This window comes from Cyphellophora europaea (genome assembly GCF_000365145.1).
Source record: "Cyphellophora europaea CBS 101466 unplaced genomic scaffold supercont1.4, whole genome shotgun sequence".
In the NCBI taxonomy this organism is placed as follows: domain Eukaryota; kingdom Fungi; phylum Ascomycota; class Eurotiomycetes; order Chaetothyriales; family Cyphellophoraceae; genus Cyphellophora; species Cyphellophora europaea.
This window is the reverse complement of record NW_008481810.1, coordinates 653,640-669,484: the sequence shown is the minus strand read 5'-3', so window position 1 is coordinate 669,484 and position 15,845 is coordinate 653,640. Positions and strand designations below refer to the sequence as shown.

Genomic DNA, 15,845 nt, shown 5'->3' with positions numbered 1-15,845 from the left:
GGAATTCTGGATCCGGTTCGACGCTATTGATCGCCTTCGTTATCAGCCTGCTCAATCAGAGCTAAATCGACTATGGCTAAGATTCTTTGATGGAGGAACCTCTTGCTCCTCTTATATATTCCTCCACCATTCTCGAATCGACAACGAATCCGAGTCATGTATACTCCCATGTCCCTCGCACGGACGTTTGGGTTCCAAGAGGCGCCGATCAAGGACATTGGAATGAGGCAAGCCTGTTCAGCTGCCATGTAGCCTCAACATAACAATATTTGGAAGCCCACACACCTTCTTATAATCTTGTACACCGTCATCTCCGAGGTGGGCTGCTCATGCAGACCGTACGTTCGACTGGTACTGCACGATACAGAAGTTCTCATCGACGCCAGTCTCGTGCCGTGGAGAACGACTTGACCATACCCTGCTCGGTCCGTGCTGCCAGCTGTTCGTCCGACGAGCCGTGCTCGTGACCTGCATTTGCCTCAGCTCCTGTCGATCATCCAACATCGTTCAGTCATTGGGCGGAAAGTCGTTGTAGTTATGAAGTGCAATATCCATGCTTTGTATCACCTTACCAGAGCCATTGGTCTGATGAGAACTTGCGCGGCGATCGTTGCTCACCGCTGGGACTACTTTGCCGTTGGAATTTACCACTGCTCCAGTGGCAGCTATCTGGATCTGATCGACGTCGGCGTGGCCCTGAGCAACAGCGCGGCGAGCTTCGTCCGCAACTTTCAGCTTTCGGGTCTGACCACGAATTCGCTCCAGGTGAGTAAAATAGCCTTCGCTCACAGGAGTGATATAGGTGCCGCAAAAGACACCCACTTCGAAATTCCGAGGAGCTTCCTTAGCGTCAGCTTCCTCTGCGGCATCGATGCAGGATGCCTTCAGATCATCTAGGGTCTGGTAGACTACACTGTCGGCCCCAATGTGCTCGGCGATCGCGGACTCGCCGATGTAGTTGTGAGCCACCAGTTCACTCGGAGAGGCAAGGTCGATTCCGTAGATGTGAGTATGTGTGATGGGTGGCGCACAGCTGGCAAAGTGTACCTTCTTTGCGCCAGATTGTCGGGCCATGGTCACAATCTCGCGGCTAGTGGTTCCACGAACAATGCTGTCATCCACTAGGAGCACGTTGCGACCCTTGAACTCCATTTCCATCGGGTTCAATTTTCTTCTTACACCCTTTTGACGTTCCTTTTGTTGTGGCATGATGAAGGTGCGGAAGACATAGCGGTTCTTGACAAATCCTTGGACGTACTCCTTGTCGAGCATCTTTGCCACTACGGCCGCCGAGGTTACCGATGTCTCGGGAATAGGGATAACCACGTCGATTTCTTTCAGGGCTTCGGGCGAGAGCGTTGCCTTGATTTTGGCTGCCAGGCGGGTACCCATGTGCTGTCTGCTGCGATGAACGCTGATGCCGTCGATAACGGAATCTGGTCGAGCGAAGTAAACATATTCAAAGATGTCCGGGGCGTAGTCTTTGCGAGGCTGCACTTGATGGAAACGAGGCTCGAGACCCTTTTCAATAATGACAGCTTCACCAGGTAGGATGTCACGGACGACAGTGAAACCCAGCTGTTCCAGAGCCACCGATTCGGAAGCCATCATGTAGTCCTTTCCGGATGTATCCAGCGAGTTCCTCTCACCCAGAACTAGAGGCCGGATACCGTAGGAATCACGGAAGCCGATCAGACCGTAGCCCGCCAGCATGGCAGTACAAGCCCATCCACCCTGACAGCGGTCGTACATCCTGCCAAGAGCCTTCGCAATATCGTGTTCATTGACACGGGCCTTGCCTGTTTCATTGAGCTCGCTAGCAAAGGCGTTGAGCATGAGTTCACTGTCGGAATCTGTATTGATGTGTCGATGGGCCTCATAATCCAGATAGCGCTTCAATTCTGGCGCGTTGATCAGGTTACCATTGTGTGCAAACACGATGCCGTAGGGACTGTTGACATAGAAGGGTTGAGCCTCGGCATTCGCGCTACTGCCGGCTGTGGGATATCTTAGATGGCCCACGCCCATGAAGCCCGGCAAATCAACGACTCTGGAGCCATCTCTGAAGACTTTTGCCGCCAGTCCATTGCCTTTGCACTGGTAGATGCGCCCGCCGGGTGCGCAGGTCGCAATACCACACGCATCTTGACCGCGGTGCTGGAGGAGGTACAGTGCATCGTGCAGGTCGGCAGCGGCGTTGTCCGAGGTGGCATCTGCCAGGATCAGGGCAAGGATGCCGCACATTCTGAGGGAAGTCTCGAGAAATCTATACAGGCCCAGTCAGCTCAAACTTCGGCTATGGCAAATCGTGAGTGCACTTCTTATGTCGGGGTCGTTCAGTCCGTAATAGCTCAGCAGGATTGCTAAGAAGTCTAACATCTAAAAAATACAATTTGGCTCATCTTGACGGGTCTGAGGTACGGGAGATGACTACTCACTTCAGCGCTCAGCGCATCTGTGCGTGGACCGGGCAATCTCGAGAGGATGAGTGGAGCAAAGGTGGGGGATATCGGGACCGATGGTATCAATCTCTCAGTGCACGCGTGACTCGTCGGAAGATGCTGGTTGAGGTATCGCAGGTGCGTAGTGTGGGGGAGGGGAGGGTGAAGGGCTGGATATGTGAAGGAGCAACATTGTTATGGGGGGAGCGAGTCTTTAGTGCTGAAAGACTGGTGGTTCGAAATCTTTCTGCTACACTTTTTTCGCGCCGCGTCCGAGTCGGCCGGCAGAGAATCGGAAGGGGCTCTTGCGGGCAGCGACGCCGAGCCCAAACGGCTGCCGGCACGCTAAGCTGGTTTGGAGCTGGGTCCTTGGCATTAACCATGCATTATCAACTTCTATTACTTCATCTCTCATTTGTCCACGCCTTGTAACTATATCGTGCTGCTGTCTGTCGAGAAACTCGTGCTCTGTTCTGGTCGGTAATGCTGAAGACCCCACATACAAGTTGTAGCAGCAAGCAAACCCTCCTTTATCATTCCAGCCTCCAATGAATTCCCAGGTGAACGCCTTCCAAGACGCACAATGCCGTGCGCTGCTTGTACACGCCACGATATCGCGCGGGTGCAGTCATTGTGTGGCATCAACAACAGACGTAGTTGCTCTTGGAACATCGGAACAACCCATCATGGGTAACACGGTGGGTCCAGTGTTGCATGCTGCACTGAAACATGAACGAGATGCTCTTCTGCCTTTATGTGCACAATGAATCTCTCACATCGATGTGAACAAGGTGTCATTCCTGCTGCCTAATTAGACAACCCTCGCTTCTTTTTGTGCATCAGACAGACTTCATCTGGCCCCTGATTTTGCTCTTAAAATTCCGGACTCTTCCTCTGGCCCAACTTCAGCTCAGGCTACCTCCTGCTCACCGTGATCCAGACACTCTTTTGACCTCGCTTTTGGATTCGGTTTGCCATAAGCCGTAAACGACAGAAGTCATTTCCGAAAACCTGCTTCACACCGCGAGGATGGTCGGTGGAAGCTACTTGACACCAGCCTACGGAAGTCTGGCCAATGTCAAACGATACTTCCCTCACGTTCTGAAGTCAAAGAATGAAGTCTCCCAACAATCTCCTTCGCCTCAAGGTGGACCGGTCTCCTCCAAACGCAAGCGAACTGTCAGCCATTCGGAGGCCTCGCCAAACTCAAAGACGTCAAACCACATAGGTTCGCCAATGAACCCCGTGGACTTGCTCGAGGACGATGACGACCCGCAAACCACCATCAAAGAAGCATACGTCTCTAGTCACAACGACGATAGCCGCTCACCGCACTTAAGCAATCGCAACAACTCGGTCATCGACCTTACGATAGATGACTACATGACAGACGCACAGTTGCGGGCCTACGTTCGAAGACTAAGCATCCAAGAAGAGAAAGACGAGCAGGCAAGGTTGAGCAGACGCACAAACATATCAGTCCATTCAAACCAGCACCCGCGGTTCAAATGTGCGGCAGGTAAATGTGTCGAGCTCAAGGATGGGTCCTTCCTACGTATCACTCGAGTTCAGAAAGATGTGGCCGGCAAAATCTTTGTCGCCGGCGACCACCTCGTTCGGCAGAACTTTATGGGCCTGACCATGTCCAAGCGTCGAAACGAGGTTGTGTTGGAGCACCAACCCGCAGTCCCAGGCCTTGACAGAGCCACACACGAAGTCTCGATTGAAGAGGTCCTGAGGAACCGGCACATCATTTTCACCAACCAGCCCTTTCCCACCGTCAGTTCTCGCGATGACCAGGCCTCCTTCTCAGATCCTACCCAACAAGTTGAACACGGTCCGCTGTTTTGCCGCTGGGTTCACACAACTGTGCTAGATACCAGACGGCGATCTATCGAGCAAATCATCGAGCACCTGGATCCTGCTGGTGCAAACGATACCATACGAGTTGCCAATGATGGTCATACACGCCAAACTCGCATCTCGACGGTAGAAGCTCGATATCTCTGGCGTGGAATTGACACAACTCTAGGCGGCAGCAACACCTCCCGGTCCCGCACCTTCGATCTTAACGGCAGGGCCACGGTCGAGCAAGTACAGTCTTATACGTTCGGTGATGCGTTTTGTGGAGCTGGCGGAACCTCACGAGGCGCCGTTGATGCGGGCCTCAAGCTGCTGTGGGGATTCGACAACAATCTTGAGGCTATCGAAACGTACAAGACCAACTTTGCTCGTTGCGGGGCCGATTGTCGCCTTGAATCTGTCAATGAATTCCTTTCCCGTCTTATGAAGCTCTATGACTTGAGCGGAGTTCGAGTGGACGTCCTGCACATCAGCCCTCCCTGTCAGCCGTTCTCGCCGGCACATACCATCCCGTCGCCAGAACGCGATGAGATGAATCAGGCTGCTTTACCCTCCGTTTGGCAGCTGGTGGAAACATTGAAGCCGAGAATCGTCACCATTGAAGAAACCGAAGGACTGTTCTCGCGACACAAGGAGTGGTTCTCTCTCCTCATTAACACGTTCACCACCCTCGGCTACTCCGTCCGTTGGAAGGTTGTGCAATGCAATGAGTACGGGGTACCTCAGACCCGAAAGCGGCTTCTGGTGGTCGCCGCTGGGTAAGTGACATGCTAGGAGGTCAATGAGAATTACACGTGCTAACATCATCTAGGCCTGGCGAGAAGCTGCCACCTTTTCCCGAACCAACTCATGGCGCGGCTGACACCGGCCTCAAGCCATTGGCCACCATCAACAGCGCGATGAGCAACATTCCTCACAACGCTCTGAATCATGACCAGAGTATCCGATTTGAGAACGGTCGGCGACCACCGCTCGATGGCAACGTTCAAGCAAAAACCATCACTACCAATGCCGGCCAAGGTAACTATCACCCTTCCGGTTTGAGGCCTTATACACTTCGCGAATTGGCAAGACTGCAGACATTCCCGTTGTATCACTCGTTTGCGGGTGCAAAGGGAGTCACCGAGGCCCGTCGACAGATCGGCAATGCGGTACCTCCTGTACTGGCGAAAGCAATGTTCAGAGCGATCGTGAAGTCTTTGAAGGAGAGTGACGGAGTGTGATTCGAAGGTCACCGAATGGACTTGCATGACGGGAGTGTCACAACAAATCTTTGCTAATAGCTGTTCGGCAACAAGCTGGACAATCATCGAAGTGTTAGCAGTGTGTCCGAAGCAGGACAGATCAGTCATGATGAATCAATGTGCATTATGCTATCCTTGCAGGTGTGAACGATGCACTAGCTGCATTCCAAGTCCCCATGCAGATATGCCCTAGCAGTCACCTCGATCGAAGAGTCTTCGTATTTTCCACGCTCATTTGTTCATCTCCTGGGCCTTGGCCTTTAGCTCATCTTTGGTACCGGTGGCATCGGGAACTTCTGGTGTACAGTCAGTATTGATTCGTTTGCAACGGGATGGAGCACGTGCTCTCTGGGATGGCGGGGCCTTTGCTCTTGTGGTCATCCGCTGTAGCCTTGACTGGTCCCTTGTTCTCGTCGTGAATTGGGTGATCGGAGGCAGTAGAATCGGAAGATTCCTGTGCCACTTTGTCGGTCAGGTTCGACGGCGCGGTCTCTTCGGTGGGGTGGACGGGCATGATCACGGTTCGCTTGGGCCGTGGGTGGTGTCGATGGAGTTGTGGGGGTTCTGAAGACTGTAGATGTTTTTCGGGATGAATGTTGGTAGGGAAGGTGGAATTACGAAAACGGTTCTGCCTGAGCCTTATTTAAGGCTCCTCTTCGTGGCCTACCCTTGCATAGTGATGTCGTTTGCAGGATACACCTAAAGTGACGATTTGAGATGACGTCGCTTACCTGGAAATCGTTGGAGTGGGGCACCTGCACTGCACTGCGCTTGCGCTTGCACCTGCGCCCCCAAGAGCCCGGGCTCCACCTGCCACGAGGACCGGCGAGGAGCGCCTGCTGACAACGAACGTCGTTCTTCCATTTCATATTGAGTCCACTCACGCATCGACTCGCCTCAGGTTCAGCCTTGTCGCCTCTTCGCTAGAGGTGTACGTACTCCCAAGGTTGCAACATCAGAGCTGCCTGTGCACTGTAATACCTATGCGCACGCCTTTACGCTTCCCGGACGCCAACCTTTCGCCTTCCGAGTAGGCGACTCTTTTAACGAGCTCTAACCATGCCCTCGATCCTCTCCGAACATGACAAGGAGACCGTGAAACGCACGATTCCGAAATCAACAAACAAGATCCAGGCTGTCGCTGTTGGTCGGCTTTACGTTGCCTATCCCGATCGCAATCGATGGACATATACCGGCCTCCAGGGCGCTGTCGTCCTGTCTAACGATCTCGTGGGAAACACATTCTGGATCAAGCTGGTCGATGTCTCGCCGGCTAACAGAGGCGTTATATGGGACCAGGAGATCTATGACACTTTCACCTACAACCAGGACCGAACGTTCTTCCACTCTTTTGAGCTGGAGAATCCGCCATGCCTCGCCGGCTTATCTTTCGTGGATGAGAAGGAGGCTAAGACCTTTATGAAGAAGATGAATGACCGGGAAAAGAACGCGACGAAGCAAACTAAGGCCCAGCCTTTCGGCATGAATGCGGGTGGTGGTGCAATGTACCAGCAGAATGGAAGCAGTCAAAAGAGCCACAGCCGCGTGGGCAACTTCTTTCGTGGCAATAGACACTCCTCTAACCCGCCGCCTCCCCAAGCCGTTCCTGCTCCTCAAATGGGCCAGGTACAGCGACCGCTAAGTAGCGGTGGTATTGATCTGGCAGATCCGACGTGGCGACCAATCCTGGACGAGCTCAAGCAGATGGGCATCAGTGAGGATCAGATCATGAACAACGCAGACTTCATCAAGCAATACATTATGCAAAAGCAGGCCGAGGAAATGGCAAATGGCATTGCGTCCGCCCTGCCAGCCCAATCTGGACGAGCCCCGCCTCCCCCTCCACCTCCAGGCCCGCCTGCTCCTAGACTGAGCCCTGATAATACCGGTGCAACCTCTTCCAGCAAGCGCGGACCGCCTCCTGCACCTCCTCCATCGCGCAGACCTGTAGGAGGCAGAGATTCGTCACCAGCTGCGGAGGATGTTCCTGAGAGAACTCCATCCCCAGCTGGACCGCCTCAGCCTCGATTCCGAGCGCCACCTCCGCTAGCTGATGCGGGTAGGTTTGCCGTCAAAGATAGCCCAGGCGTGAGCTCGTCTGTTGGACGTCCGCGGGCGTCTTCGGGGGCCGCTAATCCCGGCCCTCCGCCGCCCCCTCGCGTGCCGGCCAAGACCCCGATGGAGGAGGAGAGGTCGCCCGGGTTCAAGGTGCCGCCTCCATTCACGGGAGAGAGGAAGTCCTCAGCACCGCCGCCGCCCCCAAGTCGTGGTCCAGTTCCACCGCCTCCACCAAGCCGACAGCCTGTCAGTGCAGCACCTCCAGCGTTGCCGCCGAAAGTTCCAGACAGAGGCAGTGTCGCTCCCAGTCCGGGACCGCCTCCGCCTCCGCCTCCATCTCGCAGTCAACCCCCTCCCTTGCCACCCGCCAACACACGTGCGGTGCCTCCACCGCCAGCGACTTCATTCGCTCCTCCACCTCCCCCACCACCACCTCCAGCATCGTCAGGTCCTCCACCGCCTCCACCAATGCTAAACATGGGTGGTCCACCGCCTCCGCCACCGCCCCCTCCGCCGGCTACCGGCGGACCACCTCCTCCTCCACCAATGCCTTCGTCAGGTGGACCGCCACCTCCTCCACCGCCTCCGGGAGGATCAGCTCCTCCGTTGCCCCAACCTACTGGTGGACGCAACGATCTTCTAGCTGGCATCCGCGCAGCTGGTGGAGGATCTGGTGGCGGCTTGCGTAAAGTCAAGGACAGCGAAAAGCGTGACAGATCTGCTGCGGCTGTGCCGGGTGGGGAGCCATCTGCACCCCCTCCGCCACCAGGGCCAGGCGGAGCGCCCGCTGGTGGTGATGCCCAAGGGGGTCTAGCTGGTGCATTAGCAGCAGCACTGAGTCAACGGAAGAAGAAAGTTAGTGGCAGTGGTAAGCAAGCACCTCGACTTCTTGAAAATGCCGGAAAGGTTACTAACAGGTTCTCAGACGACGAGAAAGACGACGACGACGACTGGTGATTGCGACGTGGAATAGCCAATGCGACGGTGCCTTAAGAGTCATGCACTGCCTCGGCCTGGTGACTCTCGACCGGAGATCGCGGCTGTAGTTGATATTTCGTACATTCCCTGGCGGCGGCAGAAGCGAAGCGTCCCAAGATGACTGAGCGTTCTAGCGAACTTGCGTTCTTTCAATTTGCTGCTGTTTACAGGAATGGTGGGCGGTGTCCACTGCCAATAGCAGTCGGGACCAGGCGGCTGCGACGCAACGGCGAAACGGAAAGGTGTGAATGCGGAAAATGGGCTATAAATATAAAAGCTGAAATGTAAAATCCTCAAAACCCTAGATGTGTACCGTGACGAATCTGCACGCAGTCTGACGGCGGTCTACAGACGGAATAGACATCGTGTTCAGAGCTTTGGTTGCTTATACTTGTTGTACACTTACACACTCCGAAGACCTGCCTGCCTGCCTGCCTCTGTTGTTGTACTGCAGTTACCACCGCCATTCGCCATTCGCCATTCGCAGAATTCAATTCATTTTTCCGAACCCAACGACCAAACCGTCTATAATGCCCGCTTCAACGCTTCAGAAAATACAGAGAAACCGATTCGAGAATGCGTGCGCCGTCAGTAAGTATATCCATGCCCCGGGCACCGCAGGCCCTTGAAAGGATGGAATGGGAATTGAGTTGAGTAGAGCGAAAATCGAAGGAAGGGTGCAGCTCTCCTCTGCCCCTCTCCTTCTCCTTCGAGATACGCCTGAGCAGGATCTCCTTTACTTTTTCCTCCCCGCCGCCACCTTGACGACCTTCTTGTCCTCCTTGCGCACATCGGTCGCCAGGTCGTCCTTGATGGTGACAGTGGGAGGGGTTTCCTCGCCCAGCTTACTACTAGCAGCAGCGCCCTGCTCGGCCTCCGGCAGACGATGCATGCCCAGCCCGTCCATGCCGGGCCACAGGACGCGTTCGGCGCTGGCGCGGGCGCTGCGCATCTCGGCGCTCTCCATGGCCTCGCTGCGCCAGTTGCCGCGGCTCCAGGCGCGGACGCCGTTGCTTGCGCCGCCGCCGCTGTGCCCGCCACCGCTGCGGAGGTAGCCGGCAGCGCCGCCGCGTCGGCCGTCGCCGTTGTGGCCGTCGATGCCCTCGCCCCACATGCGGACCTTCTGGACTTTGCGCAGCTTGCGCATGCCGTAGATGGAGATGATGGCGCTGAGGCCGAAGCAGACGACGCTGACGGCGCCGAAGCCCCAGTCGGTCTCTTCGATGAAGTTGTTGAGGTTCATGCCGTAGAGGCCGGCGATGAGGGTGCCGCCCGCGAGGCCCAGCGTGCCGACGCTGAACTTGATTTCCAGTAGCATCAGCTGGTTGCGGTTGGCGTCCAGGATGGCTTTGACCACCTCCTCGGTGTTGCGGATGTTGGAGATCAGATTGCCGGAGATCTCGACGATTTCGTCGCAGATCTTGTGGTAGGACTCGAGCAGCATTTCGACTTCTTGGTGGTCGTTCTCGGGCCGTGATGTGCCGCTTTTGGAGCGCTCCGACAGGTACATGGCGGCAAGGTCATCGTCGGCATTGAGGAGATCGTCGATAGCGTCGCGGACCAGGCGGGCCTTTTGCTCGAAGGTTCCTAGTTTCTTGGAGTGGATGAGGAGATGTCGGAGCTTTTCACGGTCGATGTCCTCTTCCAGAGCCCGAAGGATGTGAGTCACAGGATCGCGAACCAAGGTGAATTCGGCCTCGAGTCCGCCTGTCACGGAGATGAGGACGGCTTCCAGGGCGCGGAACTCGTAAGGCAGATAGCTTGTAGAGCTGGATGGGGAGCGGGGGTCGGCTTTCTGCCGGAGTTTGCCTTCGAGATCATACATGAAAAGGGATTGCGTGTATGAGTCAGTAGAGCCATATGCGTCGAACACCAGGACGCGGTCTGACTGAATCAACACACGCAGGTGTAGAAGATTGATGAGGATGGCGGAGGGGCGAACCAGGATATGTGGAAGGACGGAGGAGTCGATTTTGCGCAAGTCGCGAGGAAGAAGACCGTATTTGGCGATGAGTTCTGACTTCTTGAACTCTCCAGCTACGAGCGTAACGGAGCCGTTGGCATCGAATTCTGTACAGCGGAGCTTGAGGTCTGCGCCTGAGGGATTGCGCGATAGGGCTCGGGATAGATTGAAGAGTTGCGCCGAGGTATCCTCATACGTCTGGTTTTCGAATGGGACACCATGTTGGGGGGTGTTGTTCCTTGACTTCTCGGCGCGCTGGCGGCCTTGGAACATGCGCCGCAGCCAGCCAGGATGTGCGGAATTAGAGGCGTGTCGGGTATGCGGTGGTTGTGGAGGGGTGCGAGGAGGAGGGAGGGCTTTGCAAACATCTCGGTGTCGTGGCCACAGGTCATCGATGAGCGTGTTCTGGCGATTTGCACATCTTGAAGTGGTCGTACTGTATTCACGACGGATACGCCGGGCGCAGAGTGGTTGCTCTGATCGGTTCGTACGGACGGACGGATTCGATGTCGCGGGAAAGAGGATGTCAGACTGGGATCGTAGGTATCTCAACACATCTCGCGAGGGAACAGGAGTCGACCTCATTGCTTGCCAGCTGGCGACCGCCTGTGATGATAGACTGGTAGCCGGACCCCGTCGTAGACCGTGTAATGCCTCAATGGCAGAAAAGTTGCGAGCTGCGACTTGACGTCGCGATTTTCGAGATGGTGTCTGATTGGCTGGGGCTTTCCAAGTGGGTTTCACGCAAGGCAGCGAACTCGAAGGAGGCAAACCGTCAATACCATCATGTTCCGACTTGCTTCTTGCAAGAGTCCAGCAATGTGAAGATGCCGGCGGCGAGCGCGTCGGCGCCAATCAAGCTATCTCTTCCACTGGTAAGTCTACAACTCAATCATTCATCGGGTTTAAGCAGAATCGTATAGTAGGACGATCCTAACCCGTGTGCAGCAATTCCAGCAAGATATCTACAATCTACTACGCAACGAGGACGCTCTTGTTGTGTTAGCAAGAGGTCTTGGTCTCTTGAAGATCGTGACCAATCTGCTGCACTCGTATGATGCAGCTGGCAACTCTCTTGTCATCGTTGTTGGCGCCGAGGACCAGGAAAATGACTGGATCGGCGAAGCGTTGGCGGAACACTATGCCATCTCAAGGGCACCGCATGCTAGAGGACTGCGGGTCATCAACACCGACAAAGCCACAGTCTCAGCTCGAGAGAAAATCTATTCTGAAGGTGGTGTCGTCTCAGTCACCAGTAGGATCTTAATTGTCGACCTTCTTTCTAAGTTGCTGGACCCAGAGACCGTGACGGGACTTATTGTAATGCACGCCGAGAAGGTTATTACCACTAGCTCCGAGGCCTTCATCGTACGGGTCTTCAGACAGTACAACAAGATTGGCTTCGTCAAGGCTTTTACTGACGCACCCGAACCTCTCATCTCGGCGTATGCGCCGCTGGGTGCGATGCTGAGGAATTTGTTTCTCAGAAAGCCGGCGCTATATCCACGGTTCCATGCCAGTGTTGCGCGAAGCTTAGAAGGCAAGAAGAAGGCAGACGTCGTGGAGCTCGAGGTGCCCATGAGCGATGCCATGACTAAGATCCAGCAAGCCGTTCTGGAATGTGTCGAGCTTTGCATATCGGAACTACGCAAGGCTCATTCTGGATTCGATCTGGAAGACTGGAGCGTGGACTCGGCCCTACATCAGAACTTTGATTCCATGGTACGACGACAGCTGGATCCGGTATGGCATAGAGTGAGCTTTCGGACGCGACAGATCGCTCGCGACCTCACCACGTTACGAGAGATACTGACCTACTTGCTCAGCTACGACTGTGTATCATTACTCAAACACCTTGATACTGTCCGTGCGACACTCTCACCGCCGCCGAACTCGACCAAGCAGAATTCCTCGCCCTGGCTGCTCACTGACGCCGCCGATACCATCTTCACCATAGCCAGAGATCGTGTATACAGTGGGCGAGTTGAGGAGAAGAGCGACAGTACCCCGCAGAAGATCCCAGAAGGAGTCAGACCGGTGCTTGAAGAACAACCAAAGTGGGCGCTCCTCGCTGAAATCTTGAGCGAGATCGAGTACGACGCATATCTGAATCCAGCCACGGGTGAAGCCAGCAACACAGTTTTGGTGATGTGCAATGATCAGAGAACATGTCGACAGATCAAGGAGTATCTGCAGACCATGCATATTAAGCCTGAACTTGATAACGAGGCCAACGGTCAGGCGCCTCATGAGGTGGAAGAAGAGCAAGAGAAGGGCTCAGGCGAGTGGATGATGCGGCGAAAACTGCGCGACTACCTTTACTGGCGCAAGACTTTCAACAGGGTGCAATCTGCTCTATTTGATGAGAACCTCAAGTCTTTGTCAGATCTGAAAAATTCGAGCGCCACGTCCCGTCTAAACGCTAAAGGACAGCCTGCTAACAAACGTCGGCGTGTACGCGGCGGTGGTCTGGGAGGAGGTGCAGGGCGTTCCAGCGCAGCGATGGAGCGTGATGCGCAAGTGGCTTCACTTCTAGATTCCCTTCGCCCCGATGAAGCAGACAAGCGTGGCCCCGACGATCCCATCATCGACGACCTCACCACTGCTACTGAGGCGCAGTTCACACTGTACGAACCCACCGACCAGATACTCGTCCATCCCTACTCCGGCGACAACGACGACCTTCTCCTTGAGGAAGTCCGTCCCTCCCACATAATCATGTACTCACCAGCCGCGGACTTTATCCGCCGCGTGGAAGTCTACAAGTCGTCGCACTCCTCACGCATGTCCTTGCGGACCTACTTCTTCTACTACCAAGGTAGTGTCGAAGAGCAAGTCTACCTCTCGCGGATCCGCCGGGAGAAAGAGGCCTTCACCAAACTCATCCACGAACGGGCCGGCCTCGCCCTCACCATCAACGACCCGGGGGCATCCGCCACCGACTCGGAGCAATTCCTCCGCACGATCAACACCCGCATCGCCGGCGGGGGCAAGCTTGCCGCCACAGCCCAACCCCCGACCATCGTCGTCGACGTGCGTGAATTCCGCTCCGCACTCCCCTCCCTCCTCCACGGCCGCAGCAACATCGTGCTCCCCTGCCAACTCACCATTGGCGACTACGTCCTCTCCCCCTCCATCTGCGTCGAGCGTAAAAGCGTTCGCGACCTCATCGCCTCCTTCAAGAACGGGCGCCTCTTCAACCAAGCCGAATCGATGCTGCAGCACTACACGTACCCCTTCCTCCTCATCGAATTCGAGCACAACAAATCCTTCACGCTCGACCCTTTCGCCGACCTCACCAGCATCTCCACGCTCAAAACCCCCGACGCCGACTCGCGCGACCTCCAATCGAAACTCGTGCTGCTGACCATCTCCTTCCCACGCCTCAAGGTCATCTGGTCGTCCTCTCCTTACCAAACCGCCGAGATCTTCGCCGAGTTGAAAAAGGGCCAGCCCGAGCCGGATCCCATGCGTGCCGTGCAGCTGGGTCTGGATTCGGAACTGGAAGGGCTGGAATTGGAGGAGCGCACGTTCAATAATGCGCCGCAGGAGCTGTTGAGGGCCGTGCCGGGGATCACGGCGAAAAATGCGGCCAGGTTGTATTTGGAGACGAGGGATGTGAGGGAGGTGGCGAATATGAGCGTGTCGGAGCTGGAGCCGCATGTAGGGAAGGCGGTGGGGAGGCAGATTACGAGGTTCTTTGGAAGGAAGGTGTGGGATGTGGAAGATGAGGAGGGGTCTGGCACGGATAGGGCAGCGCTTGGGTAAGCACGCAGTGAGGGTGGTATAGCACAGGGTGTGTTTTGTACATTGAGGTATCGGCACAGGAGAAAAGCCAGTCTAGAAATCAGCTCTTAGCTGAGTCGTCGATACCCAAGGTTTTCCCCCTCATCTCACGGCTCATGCTTGGGTTTCTGACGTTTGCCATGGGCGCACCAACAACGTTCCGACTCCTCTGGCTGTTCAGTAGCAGGTTTTGCACGGTGGCTTTCTGGCCGATGTTCTTCTTCCAGCCGTACAAGTTCAGCTTTTCGTCCAAGTGCTTGCTGATTTCCTCGTTGTAATCCTTGTCCATGTTCTTGGCCACGTCTACGCCCTCAAACTCCCATACGTTCGCCTTCATGCCGACGCCGTAAAACTGCCATTTGCGGACGTATGCGAGCCAGGCCTCGACGGCACTCTTGTCGCCATCCATGACTGTGATCAGACGCTTGTACGTTATCCGCTCGAAGTTCTCTTGTGATTTCTTGTGCACAAAGTTGGAGCGCAGCGTGGTCCAGCGCTCGGTGCGGCGAGGCAGCGGGACAGGGCCACGGGCGGGCATCTTGAGGTAGAAGGCGGCGCGCATGCAGAAGTCGGCGAAGAACTCGAGGTTACGAATTGAGTAGGAGCGGAGTTGAAGCGAGGCAACGGGAACACCGTACTTTGGCTGATGGCGCATGGGCGCTAGGTGTGTGGCAAGAACATTGGGTGGAAATAGTTGTTCTGGCGCTTCCTCAGACTCAGGTTTGGCAGTTTCTGAGGAAGGATTGGAGACGCTATCGAGCATCGATGATGGCCCGGCCCCCTGTGAAACGGCTGGCTGCGCTGTTTTTGGGGGCGCGGCAAAGCCTTCTCCTGCTCTTGAGCTTGGGGCAACTCCTGATGATGGTGTAGCTTCTGCATCGAGCGAGGAACTCTGGACGTCCGCAGTCACATTTTCCGAGTCCGGATCTGCTTCGGGCATAGGAAACCCCGTTGTTATATCGCGCTCTGATGGCTTTTCCTCATGTAGCCGGGGTGCGGTAGTGATAAATCGTCCTTGCACCAACGGTCGTATCCTCGTCGTTGACGGTTGAGAAGACTTGGAGCTTGTCAAGGACAGCAATTGATGTCGCGGTCGTACAGGTCTGCACGCCTCGAGGGCGAGCTTCAGCACCTGCGGCGCAGACATAGTCGTGGATATGAGCCTCGCTATCCTTTCAGGCCCCAGCGCAAACAAATCGATATCTGGCGTTGGAGGCTACGAATGCCTGCATCTCAGGAACTTTGGCTCCGGCGCAGATCAGAGCTTGGCGCCAAGTGGTGTATCGAGGCTGCTCTCAGAGGTACGAGGCTGGCGGCTTCTCAACAGTGTTCCTTCAACAGCTATCTTGGCCCTTCTCGCCCTCGTGCACTCGTTGCTCAGCTCATCTCATGATTGACAATTCCGCGATGCGGCATTACAGTATGAAAAGACATGTATGAGAACGTTCTGGCGCAGAACCTACTTATTGATTGACTCTTGGCGTGGAGGATGAAGCAGTCTTTGGACGGCGA

General features: G+C 55.5%; 7 protein-coding genes across 7 annotated transcripts; 3 read left to right on the top strand and 4 right to left on the bottom strand.

The window, feature by feature from the left end:
• Positions 1-507: 507 nt before the first annotated feature.
• On the bottom strand, positions 508-2,244 carry HMPREF1541_04485 (amidophosphoribosyltransferase; the record flags this gene model as incomplete). The annotated part of the gene is made up of 1 exon (XM_008718830.1): positions 508-2,244. The coding sequence occupies one exon, from the start codon at positions 2,242-2,244 to the stop codon at positions 508-510; it is 1,737 nt and encodes a 578-aa protein (XP_008717052.1).
• Positions 2,245-3,470: 1,226 nt separating this feature from the next.
• HMPREF1541_04484 (uncharacterized protein) lies at positions 3,471-5,527 on the top strand (the record flags this gene model as incomplete). Its single annotated transcript, XM_008718829.1, has 2 exons — positions 3,471-5,062; positions 5,116-5,527. The coding sequence occupies 2 exons, from the start codon at positions 3,471-3,473 to the stop codon at positions 5,525-5,527; spliced, it is 2,004 nt and encodes a 667-aa protein (XP_008717051.1).
• Positions 5,528-5,813: 286 nt separating this feature from the next.
• On the bottom strand, positions 5,814-6,062 carry HMPREF1541_04483 (uncharacterized protein; the record flags this gene model as incomplete). The annotated part of the gene is made up of 2 exons (XM_008718828.1): positions 5,814-5,841; positions 5,890-6,062. The coding sequence occupies 2 exons, from the start codon at positions 6,060-6,062 to the stop codon at positions 5,814-5,816; spliced, it is 201 nt and encodes a 66-aa protein (XP_008717050.1).
• A 545-nt stretch (positions 6,063-6,607) lies between these two features.
• Positions 6,608-8,563, top strand: HMPREF1541_04482 (uncharacterized protein; the record flags this gene model as incomplete). The annotated part of the gene is made up of 2 exons (XM_008718827.1): positions 6,608-8,474; positions 8,532-8,563. 2 exons carry the CDS (start codon positions 6,608-6,610, stop codon positions 8,561-8,563), a joined length of 1,899 nt encoding a protein of 632 aa, XP_008717049.1.
• A 757-nt stretch (positions 8,564-9,320) lies between these two features.
• Positions 9,321-11,132, bottom strand: HMPREF1541_04481 (uncharacterized protein; the record flags this gene model as incomplete). The annotated part of the gene is made up of 1 exon (XM_008718826.1): positions 9,321-11,132. One exon carries the CDS (start codon positions 11,130-11,132, stop codon positions 9,321-9,323), a length of 1,812 nt encoding a protein of 603 aa, XP_008717048.1.
• A 242-nt stretch (positions 11,133-11,374) lies between these two features.
• HMPREF1541_04480 (uncharacterized protein) lies at positions 11,375-14,315 on the top strand (the record flags this gene model as incomplete). The annotated part of the gene is made up of 2 exons (XM_008718825.1): positions 11,375-11,422; positions 11,496-14,315. The coding sequence occupies 2 exons, from the start codon at positions 11,375-11,377 to the stop codon at positions 14,313-14,315; spliced, it is 2,868 nt and encodes a 955-aa protein (XP_008717047.1).
• Positions 14,316-14,394: 79 nt separating this feature from the next.
• On the bottom strand, positions 14,395-15,480 carry HMPREF1541_04479 (ribosomal protein S10; the record flags this gene model as incomplete). The annotated part of the gene is made up of 1 exon (XM_008718824.1): positions 14,395-15,480. The coding sequence occupies one exon, from the start codon at positions 15,478-15,480 to the stop codon at positions 14,395-14,397; it is 1,086 nt and encodes a 361-aa protein (XP_008717046.1).
• Positions 15,481-15,845: the final 365 nt, after the last annotated feature.